General features: G+C 38.4%; 1 protein-coding gene across 1 annotated transcript in view; it reads left to right on the top strand.

The window, feature by feature from the left end:
* Positions 1–27,445, top strand: part of MPPED1 (metallophosphoesterase domain containing 1) — a 64,577-nt gene that overhangs the window by 22,748 nt on the left and 14,384 nt on the right. The window contains exon 4 of the mRNA XM_049821731.1: positions 11,711–11,936. Within this exon, the coding sequence (XP_049677688.1) occupies positions 11,711–11,936 (226 nt within the window). The remainder of the gene's footprint in view (positions 1–11,710; positions 11,937–27,445) is intronic.

Consider the following 27,445-nt stretch of genomic DNA (forward strand, 5'->3'; position numbering starts at 1 on the left):
AAGTGTGCTAATAGAGGCTTGCTGAGTCATGCCCTAAAATATGTTCTCTCTTTTTTAGGCTAACTGTATGTGGGTACACAGAAAGGCCTGCACCAGCTCAGATAATCGTCTCTCTAGCCCAGTATTGTCTTTGGCTGTGGCCAGCAGCCAAGGTGCTCTGCTTTGTCTGCCCCTTAGTCACCTAGTTTTAGACTATTTATCCTCTGACCCCTAAAGCCCTCCACTTCATTTCGTTTCACTTCGTTCTTTTTAGTAATTAGTTGCTTTCTTTCACTTTTCTTTTTCTCGAAGCCCCCTTCCCCCTTCCCAGGAAGGGATTTAAGGTTTTACTAGGGCTAGGTTGATGCCTAACTGTATGGAGATTACATGCTGGTGATAGCTGGATGTGCATATTTTCTCAGCTTTCTCTGGTAGGCAGCCCAAGGACAACTTGAGCCACAGAATTACTTTGTATTTAATGTATAGATTTTTCTTCTCAGAGTTTTTTAATTGTCTTTGGATCTACGCGAATTTTGAGTGCCAACACAATGTTGCATCGGAGTTCCACAATGTGATATGAATTGTGTGGAGAATTTTGCTTAATTTGAACCTGTCGCCTCCTAGTTTTATTTGGTATTTCCTAATACTGGAAGAGGCAAGTGAACAATTTCATTCTTCATTCTGCTCAAGAATTTATAGGCTCTTTCCATATCTACCCTTAAGATATTATTCAGGCTGAAGACTGTTTAGAAGTCCTTAAATGCCTTTGATCATCCGTGTCACTCTTTGTACCTCTTTGTTCTATATCCTTTTAAAAATGGTGAGACCAGAACTGCGCATGATCTGAGTACACCACAGATTTATCCCCTGGCATAATAAAATTTCCTAGTTTGTTCTCTTTTCCTTTCTAGTGTTGTGGATTATTCTGTTTTTATTTTTGACTGCGACTGAACAATGAGATGGCGTTTTCATAAAATTGCCTATTATAACTCTATGAACTCTTTCCTGAAAGGTAATATCTAGTTCAGAACCCATCAGTGTGTATCTATAGTCGGTATATTTTTTCCAGCACTTGAATTATTCTGCATAAAATTATATTCAGTTTCATCTGTTCTCTTATTGCCCAGTCATGCAGTATCATGATGTACTTTTGCAAGTCAGATTTCTATTTTGCTACTTTTATTCAGGGCAGCTTAGAAAAAGAAGGGAAAAAGGGATGGATAGTCAGTTTATAAAGCTTGCCAATGGTGCCAACCTGGCCATTTCCCTCCCTTTTTTCCCAAATTGACCTTTCTCCTGTTTTTATATTTCACCTTTTCCTTTTTTTACCTAGTTTCTTCTCTGATTGTATTTTTCTTCCAAATTTGAAAATCCCATTTTGGAGAATCAGAAAAAATGAAGTACAAAATACGTATTACAGTAGGGCCAAATGGAAGGCCATGAGGCCAGTGAAACTTTCTGATGACATTATAAGGGCGCATGGTATGACAGCTTTGAGCATATGCTAATTTTCCAGTATGTCCCGGAGATTTTAATGACACCACTGGAAACAGCCGAAAATAATTCGGGGGAATTATTTCTAAATCCATGGACCTGTTGGAGCAGGTCCAGAGGAGGGCCACAAAAACCATCAGGAGGGCTGGAACACCCCTCCTGTGAGGACAGGCTGAGAGGGTTGGGGTTGTTCAGCCTGGGGAAGAGAAGGCTCTGGGGAGACCTTACTGCTGCCTTTCAATATATAAAGGGGGCTTATAAGAAAGATGCAGAAAGACTTTTTACCAGGGCCTGTAGTGACAGGACAAGGGGCAGCAATTTTAAACTGAAAGAGTACATTTAGACTGGATATAAGGACATAATTTTTGACAATGAGGGTGGTGAGACACTGGAACAGGTTGCCCAGAGAGGTTGTGGATGTCGCATCATTGAAATTGTTCATAGTCAGGTTGGATGGGGCTTTGAGCAACCTGATCTAGTGAAAAACATCCCTGCTCATGGCAGTGGGGGTGGACTAGATGATCTTTAAAGGTCCCTTCCAACCCAAACGGTTCTATGATTCTATGTAATCAAGGGTAGATAAGGCAGATTATATCATGAGATATATCAAGCTCACTATACGCTCTAGCTGTCCTTGTCCTCAGCTTTTTCATTATTTTTGTTTTGGTATTTATTCCCTACCTGCATATAAATCAAAAGTGTTGTAGGACAAAGACACATGTCCTACTTTAGTGCACTCATCAAATAATGACTCCAAAACCATCTCTGTTTTTTATATCCCGTATTGTTGGCACTGGAAATTGCCTGCTTGGCTCAGTTGCTCTTGTAATTCCCTTTGCTCAAGTCTGTAATATCATTTCCAAATTGTGTATGCTCCAGGACCCACTGTCACTTTGAGCTTGTGGGTTACTTTCCTGGAAATTTAACTAAATAGCCAATCTGTGATAGAAGCTGCAACACATACTTCCATATTCTCTCTGAGAATTATCTTCTGTGCATGGGTTGGAAAGATTACTTAAACTAACACATTTTATAATATCTATTGTTTCAGTGTGTTTGCTTGAGTTTTCCAATGTCAAAGACAGTCTTCCTATTTGAAATTCACATTCAAGCTAAAGTTGAAATAAAAAAATAGAAGGTGCCTTTGCACTGTATTGGAAAACAACAATCAGCTCTTCAGAGCATTTTTCCTAAAAATGTTAATCTTACTTGCATATCGTACACACACACACACACACACACACACACACAAAAAGGATTAAATTATTTGACATCCACTTCAGGAATTAACCTGGGCAGCAGATTCAGCTCAAAAGATAACATTTTTATTTCACACTAAAAATATTGTAGAGTGAAGATGCCTTCCCAGCTATAGTAACTAGCACTACTAGAATCACCTGTTTCTAGTATTAGATTGTAGAACAAAATCAGCTAATTTTGGTCAATAAACATCATCTCTACTTTGAAGTTCTTGATAAAAAATAAAAGATCTTCAGAAAAGCCTGAAACAGTAGGCTTAGCTTTACTTTTGCTTTACTGTTCAATCTTGCAAAATGATGGTAGTTATTTTTCTTCCTTTCTTAACAGGTATTTTATATTTTTAGGTTCAATAATACTCACATTTAAAACAGATTAAAATTGTGTTGAAGAAGAAAGAAAATCAGCTTCAGAGCAGCAAAAGAAATTAGAATTTATAAATTGTAGTCATGCCATTTTGACCATCGGTAATTACACTATTTTTATGTTAATGTAGAAACCCCTTGAAAGAAGTATTTAAGCACTAATTATCTATTTACAAAAGAATGGCTTTGGAAATGCAGTGAAAAACATTGAGCTGTGTAGGGATTTAGAACAGATGTCATTTTTAAAAGACTGGGCATACTAAAGAAGTGTTGGTTTATATTGCATTTCTTAAATGTGTGATGGCTCAGATCGGTTTGTACATCTAAGGCTCAGACTGTACAGTACAGAAAAGTGCACTGCAGCACACTCTTCCAGTATTTCTCCAGTTCTGGGGAGTTAGTATGTCCTGAAGACTTTTGAACGTTAAACTGGCTGCCAGAGTCTCAGGGAATAATATTTAAGCTACATCCCTGTGTTGGGGAGATGACCCAGAACAACTGTTTTCCAGGTACGCCTCCCATGCTAGTGGTGAGAAGCTGTAGAAGCTATAGGAGTGGTAGGTGCTAAAGGATTTTTCCTTCATTCCCTCCTTCCAAACACATGGATGCTTTGGGGGGATTTCTTGTACTTTGGACTAATACCAAGGTTGCTTCTTTTCACTGATGGAGTGGAAAGTAGCCAAACTTCAAGATTTGGAGTCTCTGAGATGACTCACCTAAAAACGTGCTGTGATTTTCTAAATATTGAGTTCCCTGACCCCCCCAAATAAGCAAGTGAGTAAAAATACCCAGTCTTATTCCAGACTAGCAGACAAGTGTAGCTTTAGGAAGGCAGTGTGGCCCAGAGGTGCAGATAGCAACCAGGGAACTGAAAGATCTGGAATATGATTCTGTGAACTGTCACTGCCTCTGGCAGAGATATTTGAAAGAGCCTGAGGAAGACAGGCAACCAAACTCTAGTTAGTCCTCTTCAGATTTGACAGCCTCTTTATCGTTCCCCCTTGTAAAATTGTGAAAATGATGCTTGATCCACCTACCACATGAACGTGTTGGAGGATTAATTATTCTCAGTACAGCACTTTGAACAGCTATTGCAAAGCACTATACACAAACATTAAACATTGTTATTAGTGCTGTGCACCTCGTACGGTGACATGACACACAGCTCTTTGTAGTCTTCCCTTCCAGAAGGTGACAAGTGGGAGATGCTGAAAGCACCTTTGTGGAATCTGAAGACCTGAATAGGAATCTGTATCGGTGTGCAGAGAGATCCATGTAGGAAGTCTAAAGTATTTTTTAATTGTTACTTTTTAACACAGTTCTCTATCTCCTTTGCTTTCATTGTCCCCAGATACATGTTGTAAACCAAAACTAGTATATTCTGAAGGATGGAAAAGCTGTTGTAGAAATTTATCTCCTCAGAAAGGTATATTATTTAAGACTGCAACTATTCCAGGAAGCAAAAAGGAAAAAATATTTATGAAAATGGACTCTGTGGCTTGTGTAGTTGGGGACTTTCAAACCATTAATTGCCACGATCTAAGGGGACATACCAAAGGAAGGTTCAATCTAGGCAGACCTTGCAGTTGTACAATTTTCTGGGCATCTGTTACTGACCACTAGTGGACAGAAGGTACAGAGCTACATAATCTTTTGGTTTGAGTCACTACAGCTACTCTAATGTCCTAGTTTGCAGCATGCACTGGGTTGGTTCTGTGTAATTACAAGGTAATTAAATAAACCCAGGGTAAGAGGAAGCCACTTTTCCTTTAGAAGTAATTTGGGCCAATTATTATACATGTGTGCGGGTGCGTATAAAACAGTATATCAAAGAGCCCAAGTTGGACTATTATCAGGTATTTTTTAGTTTGGTCTGCCTTTATCTATTTATTTTAAGAAATCCTGTTTTGCAAATGTGAGCAATATAGTATATGTTTGCTGGTTTAGTGTTTGATATAATTACTGGCTTTTACAACGCAAGAATGTCTAGAGCTAGCAGGTTACAGATGATTTAGGAGGGAGTGTTCATTTACAATGTTATTCCAGATTACACACCATACAAAAAGTATGTTAATGTGAATTTCCCAGACATCAGCCCCAGTGTTTAAACACAGAACTGTCAAAGAGATGCTAAAAAAGCAATCTGAGACAGTTATGCAGTCTTTTTAGTATATCACTCACTGCTGTATTCTAAAAGGTTGAAATGAGAGGGAAAAAAGCATTAAGTGGGCACTTATATGATTGTCGCTGCTTTTAATGAATACTAAAAATTCTGCTTAGTACAATACCAGGAGAGAAGCAAAGCACATCTGCTTGTATAAGTTTGCATTTATCTTGGTGAAGTTGCAAGTTGATAACAATTGTAAGCTGCAGAGGAGGTCACTGGTTGATAAAGATGCCTAACCTCTTAGTACAAGAGGAGCCTGGAGTATAAACATCATACATTTGCTTTTGAATTATTTGCAGTGTTGATCTAATTTACGGAGAAGACGACTTGCTGATAGAACAGGATGAACCTTTAAGCACACAGAATTCTACTTTGAACAAACTCAGATGCAGAGAAATAGCAAACAAAGGCACATTGTTCAGTGCTTTGTATTATGCAGTTTTGTAGTTCAAGTAATGGTTCCCCAGCATTTCAAGTTATTTTGTAAAAATTATGTTCACCATAAAAAGGACCTACTGTAGTTTAGAAGTTAAGAATTGCTGTAATAATTTTGTAATTGGTGCATAAACATGCAAAAAATTAGATAGTCACTTGATTCTCTTAATTAGTAATCTACAGTAATGAAAGGAATAAACAAAGATGTTACTAGCTAAACAATATATATACTCTTATACACGTTATATTACCAGAACTACGATCGGATTCTTATACTAAGCAAACAAAGGCTAAGAAACTTTCTGAGGAGGGTTTGCCACAACTGGCAAAAACTCCATGTATCTAGTTAAGAAGTTAGTAAGATGATAATAGCATCTGGCTATATATAAGCTAAACATGATACCCCAGGCTTTTTGATAGTAAAAGAATCTCAAAGAATAATAAATTACGTTTGATTTAGGAGATTTAGGGCAGAATTTTTTGTGTGATGAGTTGTTCTGGGAGCAGAACCACTGTTGCCTGACTTCTTGGATTTTGTCTCATAGACTTTCTGTGGGTTCTTGGGAGACACCTAACGTGTCTCATTCCTTTGAAGCCTCTCCTTCAGACTGGGCATTAGTCTTCTCAGACACTTTCAGGAAACTGAAGGGATCATAATTATCTTTGAGGTCTTTACTCCTCTGCTGAATATAGTAAATGACTTTTGAATCTGTTGGGCATTTTCAGAGGGATATTGAGAGACAAGCATACAGAAGTGTAAAGCATCGTACTTCTACAAGTTTTGTTTCTGTAAGAAAAAGATAACCTTGCTAAAACTGCTAAATTAAGTGCAAGATAATGTGTCTCCAGCATTTTTCTGCATACAGGGGGAGATTACAAAACAGAAAGGAGAAAGATGAAGAACCATGTAGCAGAGAAGAAAGAAAAGGAAAGGAAAAATCTCTCATCCCATGTTAAGATAGAGGCTGAAAGAGTGGATGGAGCTCCATTCCAAATTGGCAGAAGGCAAAAGTTGGATGTGGCCTGAAAAAGAAAGCCCTGAAGCCCAGGGCAGAATTGGAGCCAGTGTGTTTCTGACAGAATTTTGATGTGTAGATATTTTTGTTAATTCCAAATCTAAATAGGATGAATTGGCTAGAGGTTGATTATGGAGGAAAATAATTTTGATTCCTTGCAAGTATAGACATTATGGGAGGAAAACCCCCCTTATTTTGGCAAAAAATGTGAAGTTTTGCTTAGAAATGAAGTTTTTATTCACCCCAAAATATTTTAAACTGACATTTTGCTTCGTTTTGTTTCCTTGGTAATGTCAGAAATACTACATGAATTTCCAAATATATCCCATTCCATCCAAGTGGTATTTTAATAATTTTAATACAGAAGACTGTTCAGGTAAATTTTTTCCAACTGATTCTAGTTGTAGTTTGTCTCCAGGTTATAGGGATATTTTAGCAGAAGCTTCTCAGGTGCCAAGAACAGGGAGATCCCTGGTCTTTGGGCAAAAACACTTGTCTTGTTTTGGCTAGTCAAAATATGAGATCAGAAAAAAAATGTAGCTTTCCCCCAAATTCATAACTTTTCCTTTTTTTTTTGGTTTGAAAATACATCTTTGACTCCCATAACATATGTTCTTGCATGTGTTTCTTGGCACTCCTGAAGGGCAGATCTATTTCTTACATGCTTGCTGCCTTAATTTTACTGGGGAATGAATTTTGTCCTGGATATGTGTGCAGAATTCCTGTGACAGCCATAAATTTTCTTTAATATCTTTGTATACATAGAGCTTCTGTATTAATACCAAGTTGCTACCTGCCCACCAGCAAAGCCATATGCTAGCATCAAATGTTAATTGGCTATCAGTTGGGTGTTTAGTCCTACTCATCTGCTAAATGGATAGTACAAGAAACTTACACCAAAGTTAATGGAACATAATCTCTAGTCCTGTTAAATTGCTTATCTACCATAGATTTGTTCCATTAGAATCACAACACAAAATGAGTTTTTAATTTCTTTCAGCATTGCAGGCTCTTTAAAATTCGTGTTTGTTTTCCAGTGTAGACTTACAGAAACCTAGAATCACACAGGATGGAGGGGACCTCTGGAGGTCGTTGAGTCCAACCTCCTGTTCAAAACAGGTCTAGTTAGAGCAGGCTGCTCAGAACCTTGTCCAGTTGAATCTTAAATATCTCCAAGGATGGAGATTTCACAGCTGCTCTGGGCACCTATTCCACTTTTTGACCATCCTCATGGTAAAATTGTTTCCTTATACCATGGTCCCGCTTGTGTCTGTGGCCTCTTGTCCTATCTCTGTGCACCTCTGTGAAGAACCTAGTTCTACCTGCTCTTATCCTGAGATCAGGTAGTTGCAGACAGCAGTAAGGTCTTCCCTTCATCTTCTCTAGGCTGAACAGACTCAGATCTCAGCCTCTCCCTGTATGCCACATTCCCCAGCCATCTTGGTGGCCCTCTGCTGAACTTGGTTCAGTTTGTTTGTCTTTTTCTTTTACTGAGGAACCCAGAACTGGACACGGCACTCCAGATGTGGTCTCACAAGTGCTAGACAGAGGAGAAAGAGAAAGATCACTCCCCTTCTTCAGCTGGTTTCGCTGTTACTAATGCAGGCCAGTATGTGGTTGGCTGTCTTTGCCACAAAGACACACTGGTGAGTCTTGCTGAATGAAGTTTCTCTATCCTAGGTGCAGGAGTTTACATTTGCTTTTGATGAAGTTTATGAGGTTCCTCGCAGCCCATTTTTCCAGCCTTCGGAGCTTCCTCTGAATAGCAGACATGCCCTCCAGAGTGGGTCATCAGATCCCCACCCCTGGTTTGGTGTTGTCTGGAAACTTGCTGAAAGTGCACTCCATCGGATCATCCAGGCTGTTAGTAAAGATGGGAAGCAGTATTGGCCCCAGCATCACTAGCTGAGGGATACTTCTAGTGGCTGGCTGCTGGATGGACTTTGTACTACTGATTCTAGCCCTCTAGAATCCTGCACGAGTGGGAGTTCAACGTTCTCAGCTCAGTTTGTTTAACGAGGGACAGAAAATGTGCCTGGTGTCTTTTCTACCCAGCTTGTCCGTAGCTCCCACTAGCAGGTGTGGGAATAAACTGGTCAACCTGGAAGTGTTCAAATGATCTCTGATGAAGAGCTGGTGGCACAAAAAATAACAGATGGAAAAGCGGTTGTTCTACAGCTATGGACAGATGTAGAAACACAGCCATACAGCAGCTATTAGGCTATGTGTTCTTGGGGAGGTCTTGGTCCTAGCCAAGGACCAAGCCAAGGCTACAAATTGTGCAGTAGTCTGTGCCTAGGGATGGAAACCCATGTATTTGTGTTGGAAGGTCATAACGAAATAAGAAATTACAGAACGGTTTAAGTAATAACATATAAAAAGGAAAAGTAAGAAGTTGTAGGTCAGAAGTAGGAAAGAGTTGCTGCTTTAAGGTAGTTTTTCAGGTAAGTATTGATCAGATATTGCTAGTGTTTGGTGGATCTTCATGCTATAAAAGGCATTTGAAACATTCAACATTTCTCAGGATCGTGCTGACACACCATGTAGGACTGCGGTCCTGCTCCAGTAAGGTGGTGTTGGTCCCTCTGAGGTCAGTGGTGGGAGGACCATGCTTTAGTGCAAAGAGATGTTTAGCATTCGGTGTTGATTTCTGCATGTGGGCTAGAGTGAGGTAAGTATGGATCACACTGGAAACAGGGAAGATGGGAAATATGTAATTGATATTGTGGTCTGATAGCTGAGGGTCTTCATCTGCATGGCAGTAGTGACCAGCCAAGAGCAAGGGTTCAAAGATTTCTGCCTAAGGTTGACTTTGCACTTTGAGAGCACTTGGAGTGAAAAGTGAAGCATGTTCTAAAGTCTTCTAAGGAGCAAAGTTTAAACAAAATATTGTTAAATTTATGTGCAAACAGCAAAAAATACCCCCGTTAGACAAAAATTTAAGATTTAAAGGGTAAAAAGGGCTTCTGGAGACAAAGAGAGGGAAATAGGTTTAGCAAGTTGCTGCCTGGTATGGAATGAAAGAAGAAAAAACCTGAGCTGCAAACTCATCAAAAACACAGTTGTTAATTGAAAAGCTGACAGACCTGTAACTAAAGCAGCGCTTCTGGCCGCCACTATAATAAATGTAACTGTACATTTAGAGTAATTTGCTAATTTGCCTAAGTAACACCCACAGACAGCAACATGACATAAATACATTAGTGGAAGCAACAACTATAACCAGCTCATACAGGTTCTTGGCTGCTAGATGGATGGATCAGATGAGCTGGAAAAGATTTACAAAACAGAATAGAAATGGAATTGTTAACAATATTGCGGCATACAGGATTTCTTTATTTTCCTATTTCCCAAGAATGCTGTAAGGCCTGTAGATGCCCATACAGACTGGCATGTAAGTAACATTTTTAACTTGTGTGTGTATGTGTGCACACACCCAGAAAACTTGCAGAGATGGAGTACGCATCTGCAAAATGCTAAGCATTTCAGAAGCAAAAATGACAAAATTTACATCTCAGCTAGTCTTTCAGGTAAATAATTGAATCTCCAGCATTCAACATGTAATTATAAATATCTGAGAAGAGTTTCTGTTAATAAATATTCTAAAGGCATATATGCCTTGGGTCCACAGGAAAGACTGAAATCGATTTTCCTAATACAGGTGTTACAAGTGCCTGAAACATATTTCAGAGTTACCCAGATCTTTTCATTTGGCAAATAATGAGTTCAGCCATGTGGCATCTCCTCTGGGCTAGCACTGTTCTCTGTCTTCTGTTTCTGTAACTCTGAATCATGCGGTTGCATTTTATTTTTAAGTCCTACTCATGCCAACTTTTGCCACTGCACATTGGCTGGTGTTTTACATTCTCTAAATATCCTACCTCTAGGTTAGGCTTGGGGTCATCACTTAAGGTTTCTATGTTATCAACAACACATTTTTAAAATACAAAAAGGACACGATTGCTGCTATGCAGGGTGGGTCTCATTTTCAGTAAAATATTTCTTTCTGCTCCCAATCTGTTCCAACTGTCCTCATTCTGATGCAAATTAATAGTGCAGAAGCAAAGCTATTGAATGCAGCTTTACACAGTTTCTGTCTTCCTTTCCTCTCAGATATACTTAGAAGTTGAGCTTTTTGAGACAGGCAATGCCTGCTCTCCAGGGCAGAATCCAGTTGGTAACCAAATGTAGAGTCAGGTGGAGAGTTTCTGTTGCAGTGCTGCTCTCTGGAAGAACCCACGTGTGTGGGCATATATATTCTTGCCTTCAGCAGGAGGTTGTTGTAAAGTTTTTCACTAAATACGGGTTGTAAAATATTCTTGAACGTGAGTCACTTTAAATTATAGTCCATGGATCTAAGGAAGTCACTGAGAAAATGGAGCAGGAAAAAAAATGGGATAGAGGCAAACCGCGAGACTTCTCTGTGGGATGTGGAGTTTTGACAGCTAAACCCAATCCCTGTCTTGCTTGAAGGTTTGATCTTAATGTCAGGGCAAAGAGGGCAGCAGACCCCTCTGGCTGACCCAAGTTCTGAGTCTGTAGGACCTCCTCAGTACAAGCTGATAAAGACTACAGGTCTGGGAGAGGAGAGGTGACATTATTTTATGAAGCGTTGTGGACGATCTTCTTTGAACCCTAATTTCTGTTAAAGAGTTATCATCACTGTCACAGTAAGTGATACTTGCAGCACAAATGGCAATTAACTAGCAGTAAATAGTAGAGCAGGAGTCTGCAGGCTGGTTTTTAAGGTTGATGAGTTGAAAGTAGTTTCAACACATTAATGCTAAGCATGCTAAATCATAGCATGCCCTGAAAAAGACAGTAATGTCATTTACCTGAAATCACCAGGAATTACAGTAACACATAGTAGGGATATGCTCGATTGTTTCAAATATGTGAGCATATTATAGGAATTGATAGTAGTTTGTGAGTCTGTCTGTTTTCTTTTGTCAGAATTTCCATAAAAGAAGTAATTTGTTTGTTTTTCACTGTTTTAGGTAGCCTGCCCTATGAATACAAGATTGTGATAGCAGGAAATCATGAATTGACCTTTGACCAGGAATTCATGGCTGACTTAATCAAGCAGGACTTTTACTATTTCCCCTCTGTTTCTAAGCTGAAGCCAGAGAGCTATGAAAATGTACAGTCTCTTCTAACAAACTGCATCTATCTTCAAGACTCTGAAGTGACGGTGAGGGGATTCAGAATATATGGCTCCCCTTGGTAAGCAGGTTTTTAAGCATACATTAAAAAAATACTGTTGATTGCTATCACATCAGCCATTTCATATGCATCAGCTATATCTGGATTGCTGTGTTAGGAAGAAAAGTAATACTCAGTTTGATAAAGTTTTTATATATTCTTGTAATGAATCAGTCCTGTGACATAATAATGTACTTGTATTGTAAGTATTGTTAACCAAATAACGATGGGAAAAAGATAGTATGCCTTTAAATTCTCAGCCAGGAGCAGTTCTCTAACATAGTCCATGTAGGGGGTTCTTGTGTCATAAAATGTTTTCTATTCTTAGTGAATTTATATAATTACAGGTTAATTTTATTGCAAGGGTACATTCTTTTGACAATTTCCATCCTACAGATAATATTTAAGGTTCCTTAGCATATACAGTAGTCATTTAACACAGCAAGCTTGTTTCAGTATTTGTTTAGGCTTTTTTTTTTTTAATATCCCTCAGAATCTTACTTCCTTTTATACAGCAATAGCTTTTCTCAAGGTATAGTTAGCTTCTAAACTAAAGTCAACAAATCAGTGGTAACCTAGTATTTAATGGATTTTGCTCTGCTGCATAGAGTGAACACTTAGAAGTCCTTGACAGTGTTGGAGACGGATGGGCTTTGGCTTCCTGACTTCCATCTTGGACCTCTTGTGCGCTGCTTCTGTGTCTCTTACGTTACATTAGTACTATGTTATTTCCACTAACACAACTGTAAATTGGGTCTTTCATGAGCATTCGGTATATATTTAAAATAAGTAAAAATTTATTTTAAAAGGCAGGTTTTTAAGGGAATCTGTTTTTCTTCCCTTTAAAATCACATCAGGCTGGAATGTAGCAAACAAGTTGTCAAACCTGATGCATATACCCCAATGTGAATTTTCAGTGTGAATAAACTGTGAAGTCTCTTGAATTTTTTTTTAATGAAAATTGGCATTTTCCCATTTGGTTACTTGAGATGGGTGTTAATTTTTTCTGAGCTTATTATTCTACATTTGTCTACATTAAATAGCTTCTCTTCTAAATGCACCCTTCTCTCTCTCCGTCTTAAATCTCCAGCTCTTTCTGGGTTTTTTTTCAACCTACCCACCTGCTGTGTTGTAGTTCATCTTCCTCTTGTGTCTACTGTTTATTCAATCAATGTACAATTTATTTCATTTTCCAAATTATTAAGGAAGATATTAGATAGTATCAGTCCCAATATTAACTTCTGAGAAATGCCACTTGGCATCTCTTCCCATTTTGATGTTCCACTGTAAATACTGTAATTATGCTCTGTTTACAATATGTCTGGCAACTTCATATCTTCATTGCAATATTCATAACCAGGCACCATATTTCCAGTGTCAGTAATAATTTTCCAGGCAGTAAAGTACCAAAAGTCTTATTAAAGTCTAGATAAATTAAATTAAAGCAAAACACTACCTATAAAGTAGCACTAAATAGAGGCTAAAGGAAACCGTTTGAACTTTCTGTGTATGGTTAGATCTCTAAAAATCTGTTGAGAAAACTTTTGTCCACCCACTAACCCGTAAATAATGTTTCTGTAAAATCAGAACTGCTGCATTCCCTTTGTGCACTAATCCTGTCATTTTGCACAAGTTGTCTAAGCTATCTGGCATGAGCTATTCTTCATGAAAAAAGGTTGCTTTCTATCATTTATGCACCTTTGGATTATATCTAAATTTCCACACCACGTATTTCACAGTGTTGCTAACTCATCTCCCACCCCGCATGGTCCTGGAAGATGAGTGTTGTAAGGTCCTTCGAAGATCTTTGCTTACTCCATATGGGAGAAAGTCTTGATGCAAGTCTTCCAGCTAAACTGGTTTTTTTGCTTGTTACTATGAAGTGCTGAATGAAGTGTCCATGCTAATTGATGTCATGTCCGGTGGAAACAGCAACAACAATAATAGCAATAATAAGTCGTTCTTCATTAGTCTATCAGAACAGCAGATGCAGAAGTAATAAAGTCACATCAGCCAGCCCACCAGTCAGAAAACTTAGGAAGAGAAACAGCTATTTTGTGTGGGTTAAACTAGCTGCCTGCTAGATTGAAGGCTGTAGTACAAATCCATGCCTACTGATGACTACTGTTCTTTAGCATTTCTTTTTGCTTCTATACTTCATTCACCCTGAAAAGAGAGGTTAGTCATAGCCTCTCTGGAAAATCAATCTCGATTTCTTTCTACATCATAGTAATGTAATCTCTAAAAATTTACAGAACTTTGGTGAACTTTCCATGGTGAATCTTTTTTTTGTCCTTGCATCATGAAGCCAGTCCTTTAGAAAATGCTTTTGAACCTAGTCAAGACTTAGAGTTCTTTAAGATCTCAGAACTCAATAAAAAAGCTAAATTTCATGCAGTTGCTTGTTTACTGTCCTCAGACAATTTTCTTTTCTAGCCTTGAAAATATGCATCTAGCTTTTTGAATGGATTTGTTTAATTGGAGAACTCCCAATTACAGTTTATGTTTGTTGTCCATATGTGACTCTATTTAATAAGGTGAGCTATCTAGAAATTAATAGGCTGGGGCCCCAGATCCTGCCTTTCCATTTCTGGTTACAGCCCTGACCTTTTGTCTTACTTCACCCTTTGTAAAAATAAGTGCAAGCTAGAGATATCCCTCCTTTATAAAACAGGTTAATCTATAGTTGCAAAGTACTTCGAGAACGCTGGAGTAAAGTCTGAGTGAATGCCAACCAGCATTAACTTGGTGTGTTTACCTGTAGCCATCTGCATTTTTATATATGACCTGTACACAATTCATTGTACTTCTGCTTAAGATGTTTTAGTTGCTTGACTGGTTTGTGTAACATGCCAGTCTCTAAGGCCTTTTAAATATGTACCATTTGTGTGTGGTTAAATATTTTCAATAGCTCTTGGGTATTTTGACCTCTATTATTATCTAAAACTCAGTGGTTATTTTTAATTGCAGAGAAGAAATGGGACACTGTTTTGTCTCAGAAACCAATGCTCTAACTCTGCTGGGCTCCAAGGGCAAGATTTCAAGTGCCAGACTGAGCCTGTATTCACTAACGAAAATTTAACTGCCTTAAATGTTAATTACGCTAGTATTATCATCAAGCAGGGAGCAGCCATTTTGAAATGCAAGCTGCAAAGCACGAAAGCTGCTATTTAGGAATTAGTATTTGCAACACTGGTATCTTGGACTGTGGATTATCAGTATAGATGATGAGGGAGAGGTGTGGAAAAACATTAGATGCTTCATGAGAAACTTGGGAAATCCAAGATGTTAAATGTGTCAAAAGCAACCTTGAATTTTAAGGGTGGCTGTGTCTGGCCTGGGCGGCTGATGCTTTTGACAGTGCCCTGTACAGTATTGGTTGCCAGATCTGGATGAGCAGGGCATCAGTGAGAATGCAACATGCTTCCTTCTAGTGTAGCCCAGATGCTGGGAACCATTGGGTTTTTTTCCCATATAAAGCCAGGACACCATGATTTTTTTCATAAAAAGTTAGGCACAGGAAGATGCATTCTGGTTTCATCCCAGCAAAACACAGGACATGGCCAGAACATATTTGCAGACCTGGAAGTGATCTTGTGTAGAGAATAACCATAGTCGCTATGAATGTAAAACAAAGACTTTGGTTCCTCAGTAGCATTTATTATAAATTGGAAAGCTTCTGGTTGGAAAGTACTTTTAAACACCCTAATTTATTCTGGACTGCTATGAGAAAAGTCAAACTGGCAGTTAGAATAACCCAAAAAATTCTATGTAATAATTCTATATAATGTACCTTTGACTTCTCAGCCTTCCCAAAGATGAAGCCATTTTCCAGAGGGGTTTAATTTATTTTTTAGTAACATACAAAATCATAACACAGAAGTAAAAATAGAGCAAGCAGGAACACCAGAGAGGTGGCAAAGAAACCATCCCTAGGTGTTTTGAAGACTTGGCTAGACAGTCGTGGCTGACCAGATCTAGTGGTGGTGAGTGGTAGGGAGTGGTAGGTTGGACTAAAGATCTCCAAAGGTCTCTTTTGAGCAATGTTTCTGTGATTCTGTCAATCCCACTATGGAGCTAGAGCTAGGTGTCAGTGTTGATACCTGAAATGAACAGGTATCAACAAAGTCCTTACAATAGGGAGCTTTGCTGTTGATATCAAACTACCTACAAGCAGTAGATGGTCCCAACAGGTAGTTTGGAAGTCAGGAAGCCGAGATAATACTGGAAATTTGAATTTGGATTTGAAGCAGAAGGTGTTTTCTGTGTCATCAGACTGGGTATTATCTCTATGACAATGTCATTCATGGAACCATATTAATAAAAGATGAGTGAGTATCTCAGTTATAGATTTTCAGCATTCTATTATAGTTCATTACCCCACAATGTGTTACTATTTTGCAGGTCAGGGTTTTAGTGTTAGCTACAGCTGGAATGAAGGTAGGCTATACAACCCATGTGTGCTTCTGCACTGCTGAAGATTTTAATTGCACAATTACAAACTGTGTTTGCGCAAAAACCTCTGATGCATTCAGTGCACAAGATCTGCTGTGCTTGCTGAATGAGTCAACTATATATTATTCCTTTTATAGTCATTATTCAGAATTGCCATGTAAAAATAAATGTCTATAGAGGTGCACGTACATTTTTGTCTCAACGCGAGAACACCTCTCTGAGGTTCGTTCATACTTGCATTTGTGGTCCTGAGTGTTGCTACATCTGCTTCTCTGCTGCACAAAGTTCCAATAATGGACTCTGCCCTACTATGTGTTTTTTCCATTGAGTTTTTTACAACTGGATGAGTAAGTAACTAGGCTCTCTGTTCTCCTGTTGCATGCAATAACTACTGATAAGACCTGAAGACTAATGAATTGACGCCTAATCAATAATCAGAAGCTGTTTGTGTCTAGCAAAGGTTTTACTGGCTGTTCCCCCAAAGTTGCACCCCTGCCTCAAATTTATAGAAAAGATGTGCATCTGCAGAAGAACAGGTATTCTGTGTGTATGCTCTGATCTTGTGGAAAATGGCAGGAATTCAGTGGCATTTTCTGTTAAGAGGTGGATTATTGTGCATTAATGGCAGGTTAAGAGTACACGTTTTACTTGACATAGCAAAAGAAATACAAGTGGCAGAAGGAAAACGTCTTCCTAGCCACTGAATTTCCATAATGCTTCTAAGCAGCTGTACAGAACTGCAGGAGAAACTTTGGTCCTCCTGCTTTCAAACAGGCATACAAGGTGGCACGAGAGCATTTTATCTCTTTCAGTGCTTTATTTCATTTTTCACAATGTGGGAAAGGAAAGGACAATCAAAGCCCACTTGCCAAACATATGACAATTTGTTGTGGTTTAACCCCAGCCAGCAACTAAGCACCACGCAGCCGCTCACTCACTCCCCCCCCATCCAGTGGGATGGGCGAGAAAATCAGGAAAAAGAAGTTAAACTCCTGGGTTGAGATAAGAACGGTTTAATAGAACAGAAAAGAAGAAACTGATAATGATAACACTAATAAAATGACAACAGCAATAATAAAAGGATTGGAATGTACAAATGATGCGCAGGGCAATCGCTCACCACCCCCTGACCGACACCCAGCTAGTCCCCGAGTGGTGATTCCCTGCCCCCACCCCCCAGTTTATACACTAGATATTACGTCCCATGGTATGGTATAGTTTGGGTCAGCTGCCCTGGCTCTGTCCTGTGCCAACTTCTTGTGCCTCTCCAGCTTTCTCGCTGGCTGGGCTTGAGAAGCTGAAAAATCCTTGACTTTAAACACTACAGAGCAACAACTGAAACCATCCGTGTTAGCAACATTCTTCAGCTACTAGGAAGACAGTTAACTCTATCCCAGCTGAAACCAGGACACAATTTCATTGTTCTAAATGACATATTGGCCTGGATAGCTTAAGCCCTTTAGGATGAGATTGCTTCCAGACTCATTATCTAGAGAGTGGATTTTTTCTTGGCTTTGATTATCTGGAGGGATCTGTTCCTGTGAAGCAGAACCTCATTTTTCTTTTTGTAGAATTACAGTTTTTGCTAGTGTCTATGTATTCTCATTTCCTCCTTCATTCTTTTGTTATAGGCCATCTGGAACTTCAGAAACTTTCATTTCCCAGTCAGGGAAAATGGGAGAGCAGAGATTGATATCAGCCTAGAAAGACATTTGTGACCATTTGTCCTGAAATGACAGGCGCTGGGGCTGGACTCCTGAGCTTTTGTAGCTTCTCTCCAGTGGAACATTGAATAGATATGGTCTCCGCATGTTTACACATGGGCCAACAGCTCTTGTACAACATTGTTGCTCAGATAATGGGAACTGAGTGAAGAAAGTTAGGGCTGTGTATGTGGGGAGTGGTTTTTTAATGTTCAAGTATTCTTTTTCCTGAGCTTAGCATTCTGGGTCAGCGCCATTCAGTGAGCTGTGGCTGTGTCAGAGAAGATGGCTGAATTCCTTCAGTGTAAAAGACATCGACCTGTAGGTTGCGTTAGTGAGTATCAGCCACCAGCTTTTTCATCACAAAGTAGGTGACTTTGCTATACTCCTCAAAATGTTCTCTCTCTTCTTTGCGTGTGTGTGCACACGCACACGTGCACGTGTGCACTTTGGATAGAACGACTGGTAACTTCTGTGTGTAATTGGGGTAGTTGCAAAGACCATGCAAAGGGCAAAATGGGGCAGACTTATTTTTGTTCCACACAGACTCCAGGCCGCCCATACCCTGGGTCTCCGTTTCAGTGCCTTCCTCCTCCATCTTTTCAAGAACAGCTATAATAGTCTCTTTCATTCCTCACTGAACTCGGTTTCCATCAGTAAAATAATGTAGCAAAGATTTATAGATTCATTTCATGAGAGGGACACGCTTTCATTTTGCCTGTGATGAATCATCTAATGTTTACTTTCCCAGACCTTGTACAAATCTTTACAGTCATTGAGGTGAACATCAATTAAAATGAAACTGTATTAAAATAAAATATTGACTTCATTTAACATAATATACCTGCCAAGTTGGGAGTGTGGCTTCTGGATAGAGCAGCGGCAGCAGCAGTAGCAGTGCAAGTTGTTACATTGCAGGTTTCATTCCCTATAAAATTCACAGAAAATAATAACTTCTGCCTCAAAGTGACCACTCTGCTTCTTAGTTCTTATGCCCCCTTTCAAATCTGAAAAAAACTATTCGGAACCTTGCACAGGATTAAAATATATAGGGACTCAAAAATTTGTGTTATTGGACAAAACAATACTAGAAGTTTTTCCAAGTAAAACAGCTGATCCTCCTGTGTTCTTTCTGCACCCTCACTTGGTCAAAAGATAAAAGTACAAATAACTAAAGTGCAGTTGCTTTTGTACTGTTTTCTAAAGCAATAAAATACCACTCTCAAATTCTTGCAAACTTCAGATTTAGTAGATTTTTGAGCAGGTGGCTTGTTCACATGTCTAGCTCTGTCAGTGCTACAGTATTGTATGGATGGATGTGGAAATGCTGGATGTGGACATATTACAGGGTGCTGGGTTTTGGTTGCTCAGAAATGTTCTAAAAATGGTAGATATTCCCTGATTTTTAAAGTTGGAAACTCTTTGGAGCTTTTTAAATTAGTGACTTTGAGGCAGGCAATGTAAGTGAGTAATTCGGGTAGACTGACATGGTTCTTGAAGAAAATTAAAATCATGAATGGGAATAATAGACTCCACTCGTTATTTAGAATTGAGGCATCTCAAGTTTCAGAAATTTTAGGGAGAAGGTTGGCGTCTAAGCCTACCTGATCTGGCTGCTTTGCTCTGGTTAGAATGCTGAAGATGTTTTATTCCAGCCATTCAGAAAAAGGTAGGTAAGATGTGACAGGTGTGTAAGAAATAGCAATGTGTTGAGAGAAAGTAAAATTCATCATCCTGTTAAAATATATTAATTAACAGTCTGAGGCACATAGGTACAGGTTTAGTTGTATTTTAATAGAATGCTGGAGTGATATTTTTATTTCCTCTTCCATACTTACCAGAAACCATTTTCCATTTTGGAAAGTGCTGCTTCTAAAAACACTTACAACCACAAAACACTGTAGTTTAGTTTACAGCATATAGAAGATCATAAGAATGGTTTTTCCTGCGAAATGATTTTGATCTATTAAATTCAGCTGTTCAGGGAAGGTGGTAGGGAGAAATGTAAGATACTGAACTCCTGAAGTGTGAAAGGTTTTCCAGTGGCAGAAAGTGAGATTTAAGAGCGCATTCTGGTTGTTTTAACATCAGAAACAGATCACTGGATCATTTTTCTCCTTTTTTTTTTTTTTTTTTTTTTTTTTTACTAATGGCACTTTGCTAAAAGTGGTGCATTTCATGTGATAAACACATCTTGGAAAGCAGTTATTTACATGACTTGGAAATACAGTAATGTGAGTCTCATTCAGTAGACACTAGGTATACGGGTGCTATTGCTCATGTGAGCAGTCATACTGAATTCAGGAGAGGTTTTTTTAATGAACACTCCTGTACAAATGAAGTGACTGAAATGAATTAGCAAGAACCATTAACATTGCTGGAAAAAAAAGTGTATGGAACAAAATAAAAATTTCTCAGAGACGCCAAGTGAATTTTCTATAGCATGTTTAAAGAACATAGTTATTAACTAATTAAACTCTGCAATAGGTATGTAAGCGAATGAAAATGTAAAATGAACTACACCTAATGTAGCCCATAAATATCATCAAAGTCAGACCAATGTGATAAATTCTAGTTATTATGTGCTCCTGAGGAATTTTATTTTTCCATTTCCCACAAGATTTTTTTTTAAAGTCACAGCAGTTTAGAACATCCCTTTTTTCTTTTTTTTGTTAATGAACATTCCAGAGAATGTTTTCTCTCAAATAAAATTTCTTCCCAACATTGCCCGGGGCTGAGGAGTCTGGAACAGTTCAATCCTAGAATAGTCACAATAGAGGAAAACAGTAAGTCAAACACTTTTGCATGCTGCTTACTTGTATGTATTTGCGTATTAGGGATACGGATCAATTCTCCAACACGTTTCACAGTGACCTCTTGCAGAGTGAGCTTAATCAGTTACTGAAGCCAAAGATGCTTTGCATCCACTTTGCAGTTGTGTTCCTCCACTGTGTCTGTACGAGTAGGCAGGACATTACACTGCCGATGTGTGCACGTATGTTGAATATAGACCAGAAGTTATGTTGTTTTCACATAACGTTTTTGGACAAGACCTGCTTCTGGTAATGTCTGAACATATTGTGTGGCTTTATATTTCTGTATATTAGTGGGGATTTGCATTTACTTGTTTTGTTGCAATGTTTCTAGCTTTAGTTAAATTTGAGAGCAGTCGAAAAATACATTCCTTTAGTTTAATTAGCTTGGTAGAAAAAAGTCCTTTCTTGGGCAGTAATTATTAGTTGTATATTATTAAAAGGAAGTAGTGCACATTCAGTTACTTAGCAGAAATAATTGAATCTTCTGATCCAGTAAACTAGCTCACTTTGGATTCAGCTGGTTTTTAATTTAAGACCTATAGAAGAGGAGACCTGTAATCTCACTACAGGGAATTGGCTTCACTTTCCTGCAGTTCATAAACCACAAGAGTGAAATTGCAATCCCCCACAGCAGTTTTCTCTTTATTTTTCACATTTGCTTGAAAGTTTAATTTTATGAGACAGAGCTGATTTTAAAGTTTAAAGTGCTTTTTTTGTTGTTCTGGTGCTTTTTTTCCCATTTTTTCTTGAACAAAAGGACTACCAGCTCTATCTGTAGTCTGGGCTGTAGTCTCAGACAGCAGCAATTTCAGGATGTTTCAAAGATGTAAACACAGTTGGGTACTGTGATGAGCCCTTTGGCGATATTCCAAGAGAAACACAAATAGCTAACTAGTTTGGAGCGGATATACATGGAGGTGATTCTCAGCTGGAGTAAACTGGCAGAGCTCCACTGGCTTTTCAGCCATTTACACCTGGTGAGAATCAGTCTCCCATACTTCACAGTAGCTTGTATGTATGCATTTTCCCTAGGTTTTTACACAGTAGATGCTCTACTACATTAAGAAGTAGATTGTAACTTTACATTGTGCTCTACATGAAGAACGGTAAATCGAGTCACCATCACAGGAGCTAATTGTAACAGAGTTATCTGAGTTCTTTCTCTTTTCCCTGATCAGATTCCAAGGGGAAAAGTAGTTTACCACTTGTTGTGAAGCTGTTTAACATCAGAACATTTCCTTTGGATTTGTTGTTCATGAATTAATTTTATTTAATAAATTAGCGTTGTTTAATATGAATTAATATGAGGATTTTCTTCCCCAGTAAGAAAGTGAATTGGAACCAGTATTACAACACAGGGCTGCACCTGTGTGTCAAATATTTCTAATTATGTAATTTACATCAGATAAGTATATGGGGTTTTTTATCTCAGAATTCCTAGGTAGCTGAACAAGCATCCAGGTGTTAAAGCTGTACCTTTTTGGTATAAAAAGTTATATTGTAGCAGTTTTCCACCACTGTACTGTGGGGTGAATTTAGGACTGCAGGAAGACATGAATTTGGAATTTAGGATTGCTTGGATGTTGTTCACTTCAGGTAGAAACATGGCATATGAAGTATCAGTACGTGCTTTTTTAAACAAGAAGTAAGTTCATCTGTTGCTAAATTGATAATGTTAAAAATAATACACTTTACACATATATGCACACATGCTGTATTAATTTATTAGTTTTGGAAGCATTTTCATGCTTGTTTAACTCAAAATGACTTTGAATTTTCTAAGGAAAAGAAGGTAAAAAACGGAAAAGGAAGGAAAACCAGAAAAGAACTGCCAGACAGTTAGTCCATATGGCCTAATTACTCCTGGTATTTTGAGAAAAGAATGTAAACCTGGTGGGTTCCTAAACTGAGAAGTGGCTACTGTGAGGGCCTTTTTTATCGATTCTCAGTGCACCTATTACACATCCTATGTATTTCGGTCATGTTTCATCTAGAAGAGTCCTTCCAGGAGCTGCATCATAAACACACACACACACCCACACCCACACACCCCAAGTATAGCAGCTCCATTTGACGGGATATTCCATCTCCTCAGTTAGCAAACTTTTGCAAACTCTTAGAGAACTACAGTAGACACTAACTAGCTGGATGTGTGGAAGAACATTTTTTTTTCTTTAGCTGTCTGGTCATCTGATGATAGTGAAAAACTGTAAAGATGCCATGCATAGATGGGCTTCAAATTATTTTTCCTTACTGGTTGGACCATTCATGGGAAGTTTTACATTTAAAATGAGATGGTGACTGTACTGTGGACAGAGGGGCTGTTAACTCCTGTCTCTTACTCCTTCTTCTTTCTATGACTATCACCTGCCAGTATCTGAAGTACAGTCTGGATAACCTGGCTGTACCTGTATTTTTACATACTGAGAATCAGGGAGACTGAGGTAACAGACTCTGAGACATCAGGAACTCAAGACCTTAGTCCTGCATTAAATCCGTAAGACCATACTGAAAGTCTGTACAGTTCTACATCTGTACTCTCAGCATTGAATCTTTGGCTAATTATTGCAAATTAGCTTTTATGTTTGTTTGTTGGGTTTATTTTATTATTTTTACAAAATATCAGATGGGATATTATCATTTGCCTCCCAGCAGAATGAAGTAAACTATTTGCATTTGGTGTTGGCATGTTTTAAATTCAGTCTTTCATTAATTTTTCTCCTTACCTGTTATCTTCTGTTTTCTTTTTATGAAGATAAAGTAGATTTCATTTTATTTTTCATTGTTTTATAACAGATTAATGTTTAGAAATGATCAGTTCCTATTAGTCACAGCTCATTCTTTCTTCTTTCTAGTCGAAGATGTATGAAATACTTTACTAAACAAAAGATGAATGTTTTCATGTGTAACTCAAATTGCAAAAGAAATAATTACTGACAAAGGGCCATATTCTGATTTTTACCCTCCTTTCCTTTTGTGAAAACAATAATTCAGTTTGATTCAGAGTTTCAAGAATGACAACCTTGGATGCAAAACAAGTAAGGCAAAAAACCCAAGAACACAGCAAACTTCCCCATGGAAGAAATGTTGTCTGTTGTGGCCAGCAGACTGATAGAGGATCTGAGTTCAGTTTGCTGCTCACTACAGCCTCCCGAACTAACACTGTGCAAGCCATCTTGAGTTTAACACCTACATTCCCCTCCCTTCTGCTTTTTCCTTTCCACCTGCTGAGCTGTACTTCATGGCCATGTGTTCCAGGGGATAGTCTCTTACGAGATTAACCATCATTTGCATTTATTAGTTTTAGGTATAAGGCCTTAGCTTTCATCAAAAAAGCCCAAGTTCCAATATTATGAATGAGTGAATCTAAGTTTCTTTTTTGCATAATTTAATTATTTTTTTACACTGCTTTCGTACATCTTCTCTAAAATCATACCACCCTTGTCTCTCTCCCATGGAAGTTAGTCATAATACTCAGTCACCTCAAAACTTCTGAAACCTGTTTTTCTTTAAATCTCAGTTATGCTGTTAAAATGCTCAGGTGCCAAGATGTTGGGACAGTATTTCAAAGCCTACAAACAGATAGTGCCCTGGCCAGTTCTTCTTAGCACTAATGGCCTAATAGCCAGTTTCATCCCTGCCTGCTTTGGACAGTCCTCTTGAATGCAAGGAAGAAGGAAAGATGAGTGTTACTTCACAACTGCTTTAGATGTTGAAACAGCCAATACCCCCCCCCCCCCCCCCCCCCCCCCAAAAAAAAAAAAGGTGAACTTTTATGAATCCTTACTTGGAGAGAAAATTGACTAAAAAGCAGTAGAAATACTAAGTAAATTGGTTAGTTACTTACCAAGGAAAGGCTGAAAAGGCAATTACAGAGACTGGGTAAATTCAACTAATACAGTGATGGGGAGCATAAAAATATAAACACCTGAAGGATGTGAACACCAGGCATACAAGGAAGGTATACAGTGTATATAGTACTGGTATACAGTGTATATAGTACTGTATACCTGTGTTTGCAGGACTGTAGCTAGTTATAATAGTAAGATAAAATCAAGACTAGGAAAAATTGGACTTAGATGTCCAACAGGGAGATTTCTTGGTCTGGGAATCCGGATGTGTTGGAATTTTGCCTGTTACTGCCACTGCTTTTTGGTGCTCCATGGCCCTTGACTGGTTACTTCTACCAGTATGACTGTCAGCGTGCATAGTCCAATCTTGTAAATATTGAATATATGCGGCTCTGCAATTGTCAGGAAGGGGAGCAGGAATGACAAGACTTGATTTGGTCCATTCTTTTCCCACTAAGCTTCTTTACAGTCACTGGCCAGTATCTTTATTTTCTGATAGGAGAAGAATGACAACTGTTGTGGAGGAAAGACTAGAGCAAGTTACACATGTTTGTGAACCTTTGAAATTTATATTGTAAGTAGAGGAATTCTAGTGAGAGAACTTGCCTTTCAGCTACAATAAAGATTTGTGTAGGAAGCTTAGGAGGTACATTGATCGTTGTGTTTTAGTTCTGTATTTTTTGCTACTGAGGTGTTTGCAAGATGCTGCCCACCAGTCCCTTTGATACACTAAAGGCTATTCAGTAAGTTGCCACCCATAGCTCTCCACAGGTATTGGACTATGCAAGGGAGTTTTCCCTTGAAGTCAAAGAGAGTAATTGCATGCCTACTGGTGGCAAGATTTGTCTTGGTCAACTGGACAACCTAGATGCAGCTGCTGCCGTAAATCTTGTAGTCCTGAAGTTCTGGGGGTAGCTGACACCCCGCAAGCACTATGGGCAGCGCCGTGGTGGGAATATTTCTTCGACTGCCCGCTGGCTGCCTGCCATGTTCGTTTGTGGCCGATGACCAAGTACTGTGGAGGGTCCCCTTGAGCTGGCAAGTGTACAGAGAGGAAGGAATCCATTCTTTAAAGTTAAAATGTTTAAATTGAATCACGGTAATGGAGAAATCAGATTTCACTCTCTTCTTGCTTGTAGTAGAACAATCCATGCACATTGATAGTTTTCCCCGGTCAAGTATCCTTTTTTGTGTCCCCTTTTTGTATGTCTGCTGAGCAGATTGAGATGGGTACCAGTGGTTTGAAAATTGAAAATCTTCAATTTTCACGTAAATTACAGGTCAAATCTGTGTAGTGCATCACTGCCCCGTACAGTAAATCACATGTAAAACCAAGTTATGCCACATTTAAATGACAAAGGAATTCTTGGACTATGTGGTAGCTCTTTCCGGTAGTAGCTGGAGAAAAGAAAAAACTAATAAATAATTAAGGCGGTAATATGTTTGACCACTATTTTTTTACTGTGACTTTTTTCTGTTATTATTGTAACAGAAATGCCCCTTTCAAAGACAACTAAAGCACTAATGATAGCTAAGAAGGTCATTCCGAGGAGGTTAAACTGGTTTAATTAGAATTTATGAGAAGGTTACTATAAGAGTGCAGAAAGATGTTAAGGGGTTAACCTATAAGAGATTACATTGTAGTCAGTGTTCTGTTAAAGTTTGAATTAATTTTTCCCATGGGTTTTTCACATTCTAATTTTCAACTAAATGAGACATCTGTTTCAGAAAAGGAAAATTTGCTATGGTTGTCATAGCAACTATCATTCTGTAAGAAAATTATTCCAATGGTTACTTTAGAACAGAAAGATAGAAATTCAGTACATAAAGCAACATCCGATTGCTAGCACAAATTCTGATAATTCAGCCCTTTTTGTATGGTAGATTATTTGACCTGCAAGACTTGTTCATATGTTTTTAACATAAGGTTAATTGTGCTGTAAACAAATTCACTTCCAATATTTTTTCCCCCTAGAGTCTTACATGTAGACAATCATTATTCTTATCATAATAATAATACCGTTGAATTTCAGTAGTATGTGGAGAGACTCAACCCGTTCGCTTTAAGAAGAGAAGACCTAAATCAAAGTACATTTCTCCACATGAGCGCTTCACTTCAGAGGTGGAATACATTCATGATGTATGCCTTTAATTGCCAAATACATTTTTCTTGGGGTTTTTTTGAGAACAGCGGATTTTTCTCTTATGGAACATACATGACAGTATTTTCTTTGTAAACCGTAAAATACTACTGAAAAGTAATTAATTAAAAGATTGCACTTCTCCTGAGCAAGCAGTAAGTGGGGATCCAGAAATTCAGTGCTTGGTATGAAGACTTTAACTTTGCTTTTAGGTTCCATTGTAAATGGAAATTTTAGACAAAGTTGTCTTTGCACGATACCCAGGTCACAGACTCGTTAGTTGGTATTAGAGAAGATGGGGTTTTTTCCTACTCAGAAACTTTGATGGCTGTTTTGCAATAAATTTTCAGAAAAGGGACTTGGGATTTATAAAATCCCTGTGTGCGTATAAAGATGGTTTTGCTTTGGGGGCACTGAAGTGTACGATTTTTCTTTCTTCTCTCAGATAGAAAGCGCACCAACATCCTCCGCTGAATCCTTTCTTGGAATTCAGATTTTTTTCGCCAGAAATATTCCAGACATTTCTTTCGATCTCGGGATTGTCACAAAAGACAGCATGATGGC

This window comes from Accipiter gentilis, chromosome 18 (genome assembly GCF_929443795.1).
Source record: "Accipiter gentilis chromosome 18, bAccGen1.1, whole genome shotgun sequence".
Classification (NCBI taxonomy): Eukaryota; Metazoa; Chordata; class Aves; order Accipitriformes; family Accipitridae; genus Astur; species Astur gentilis.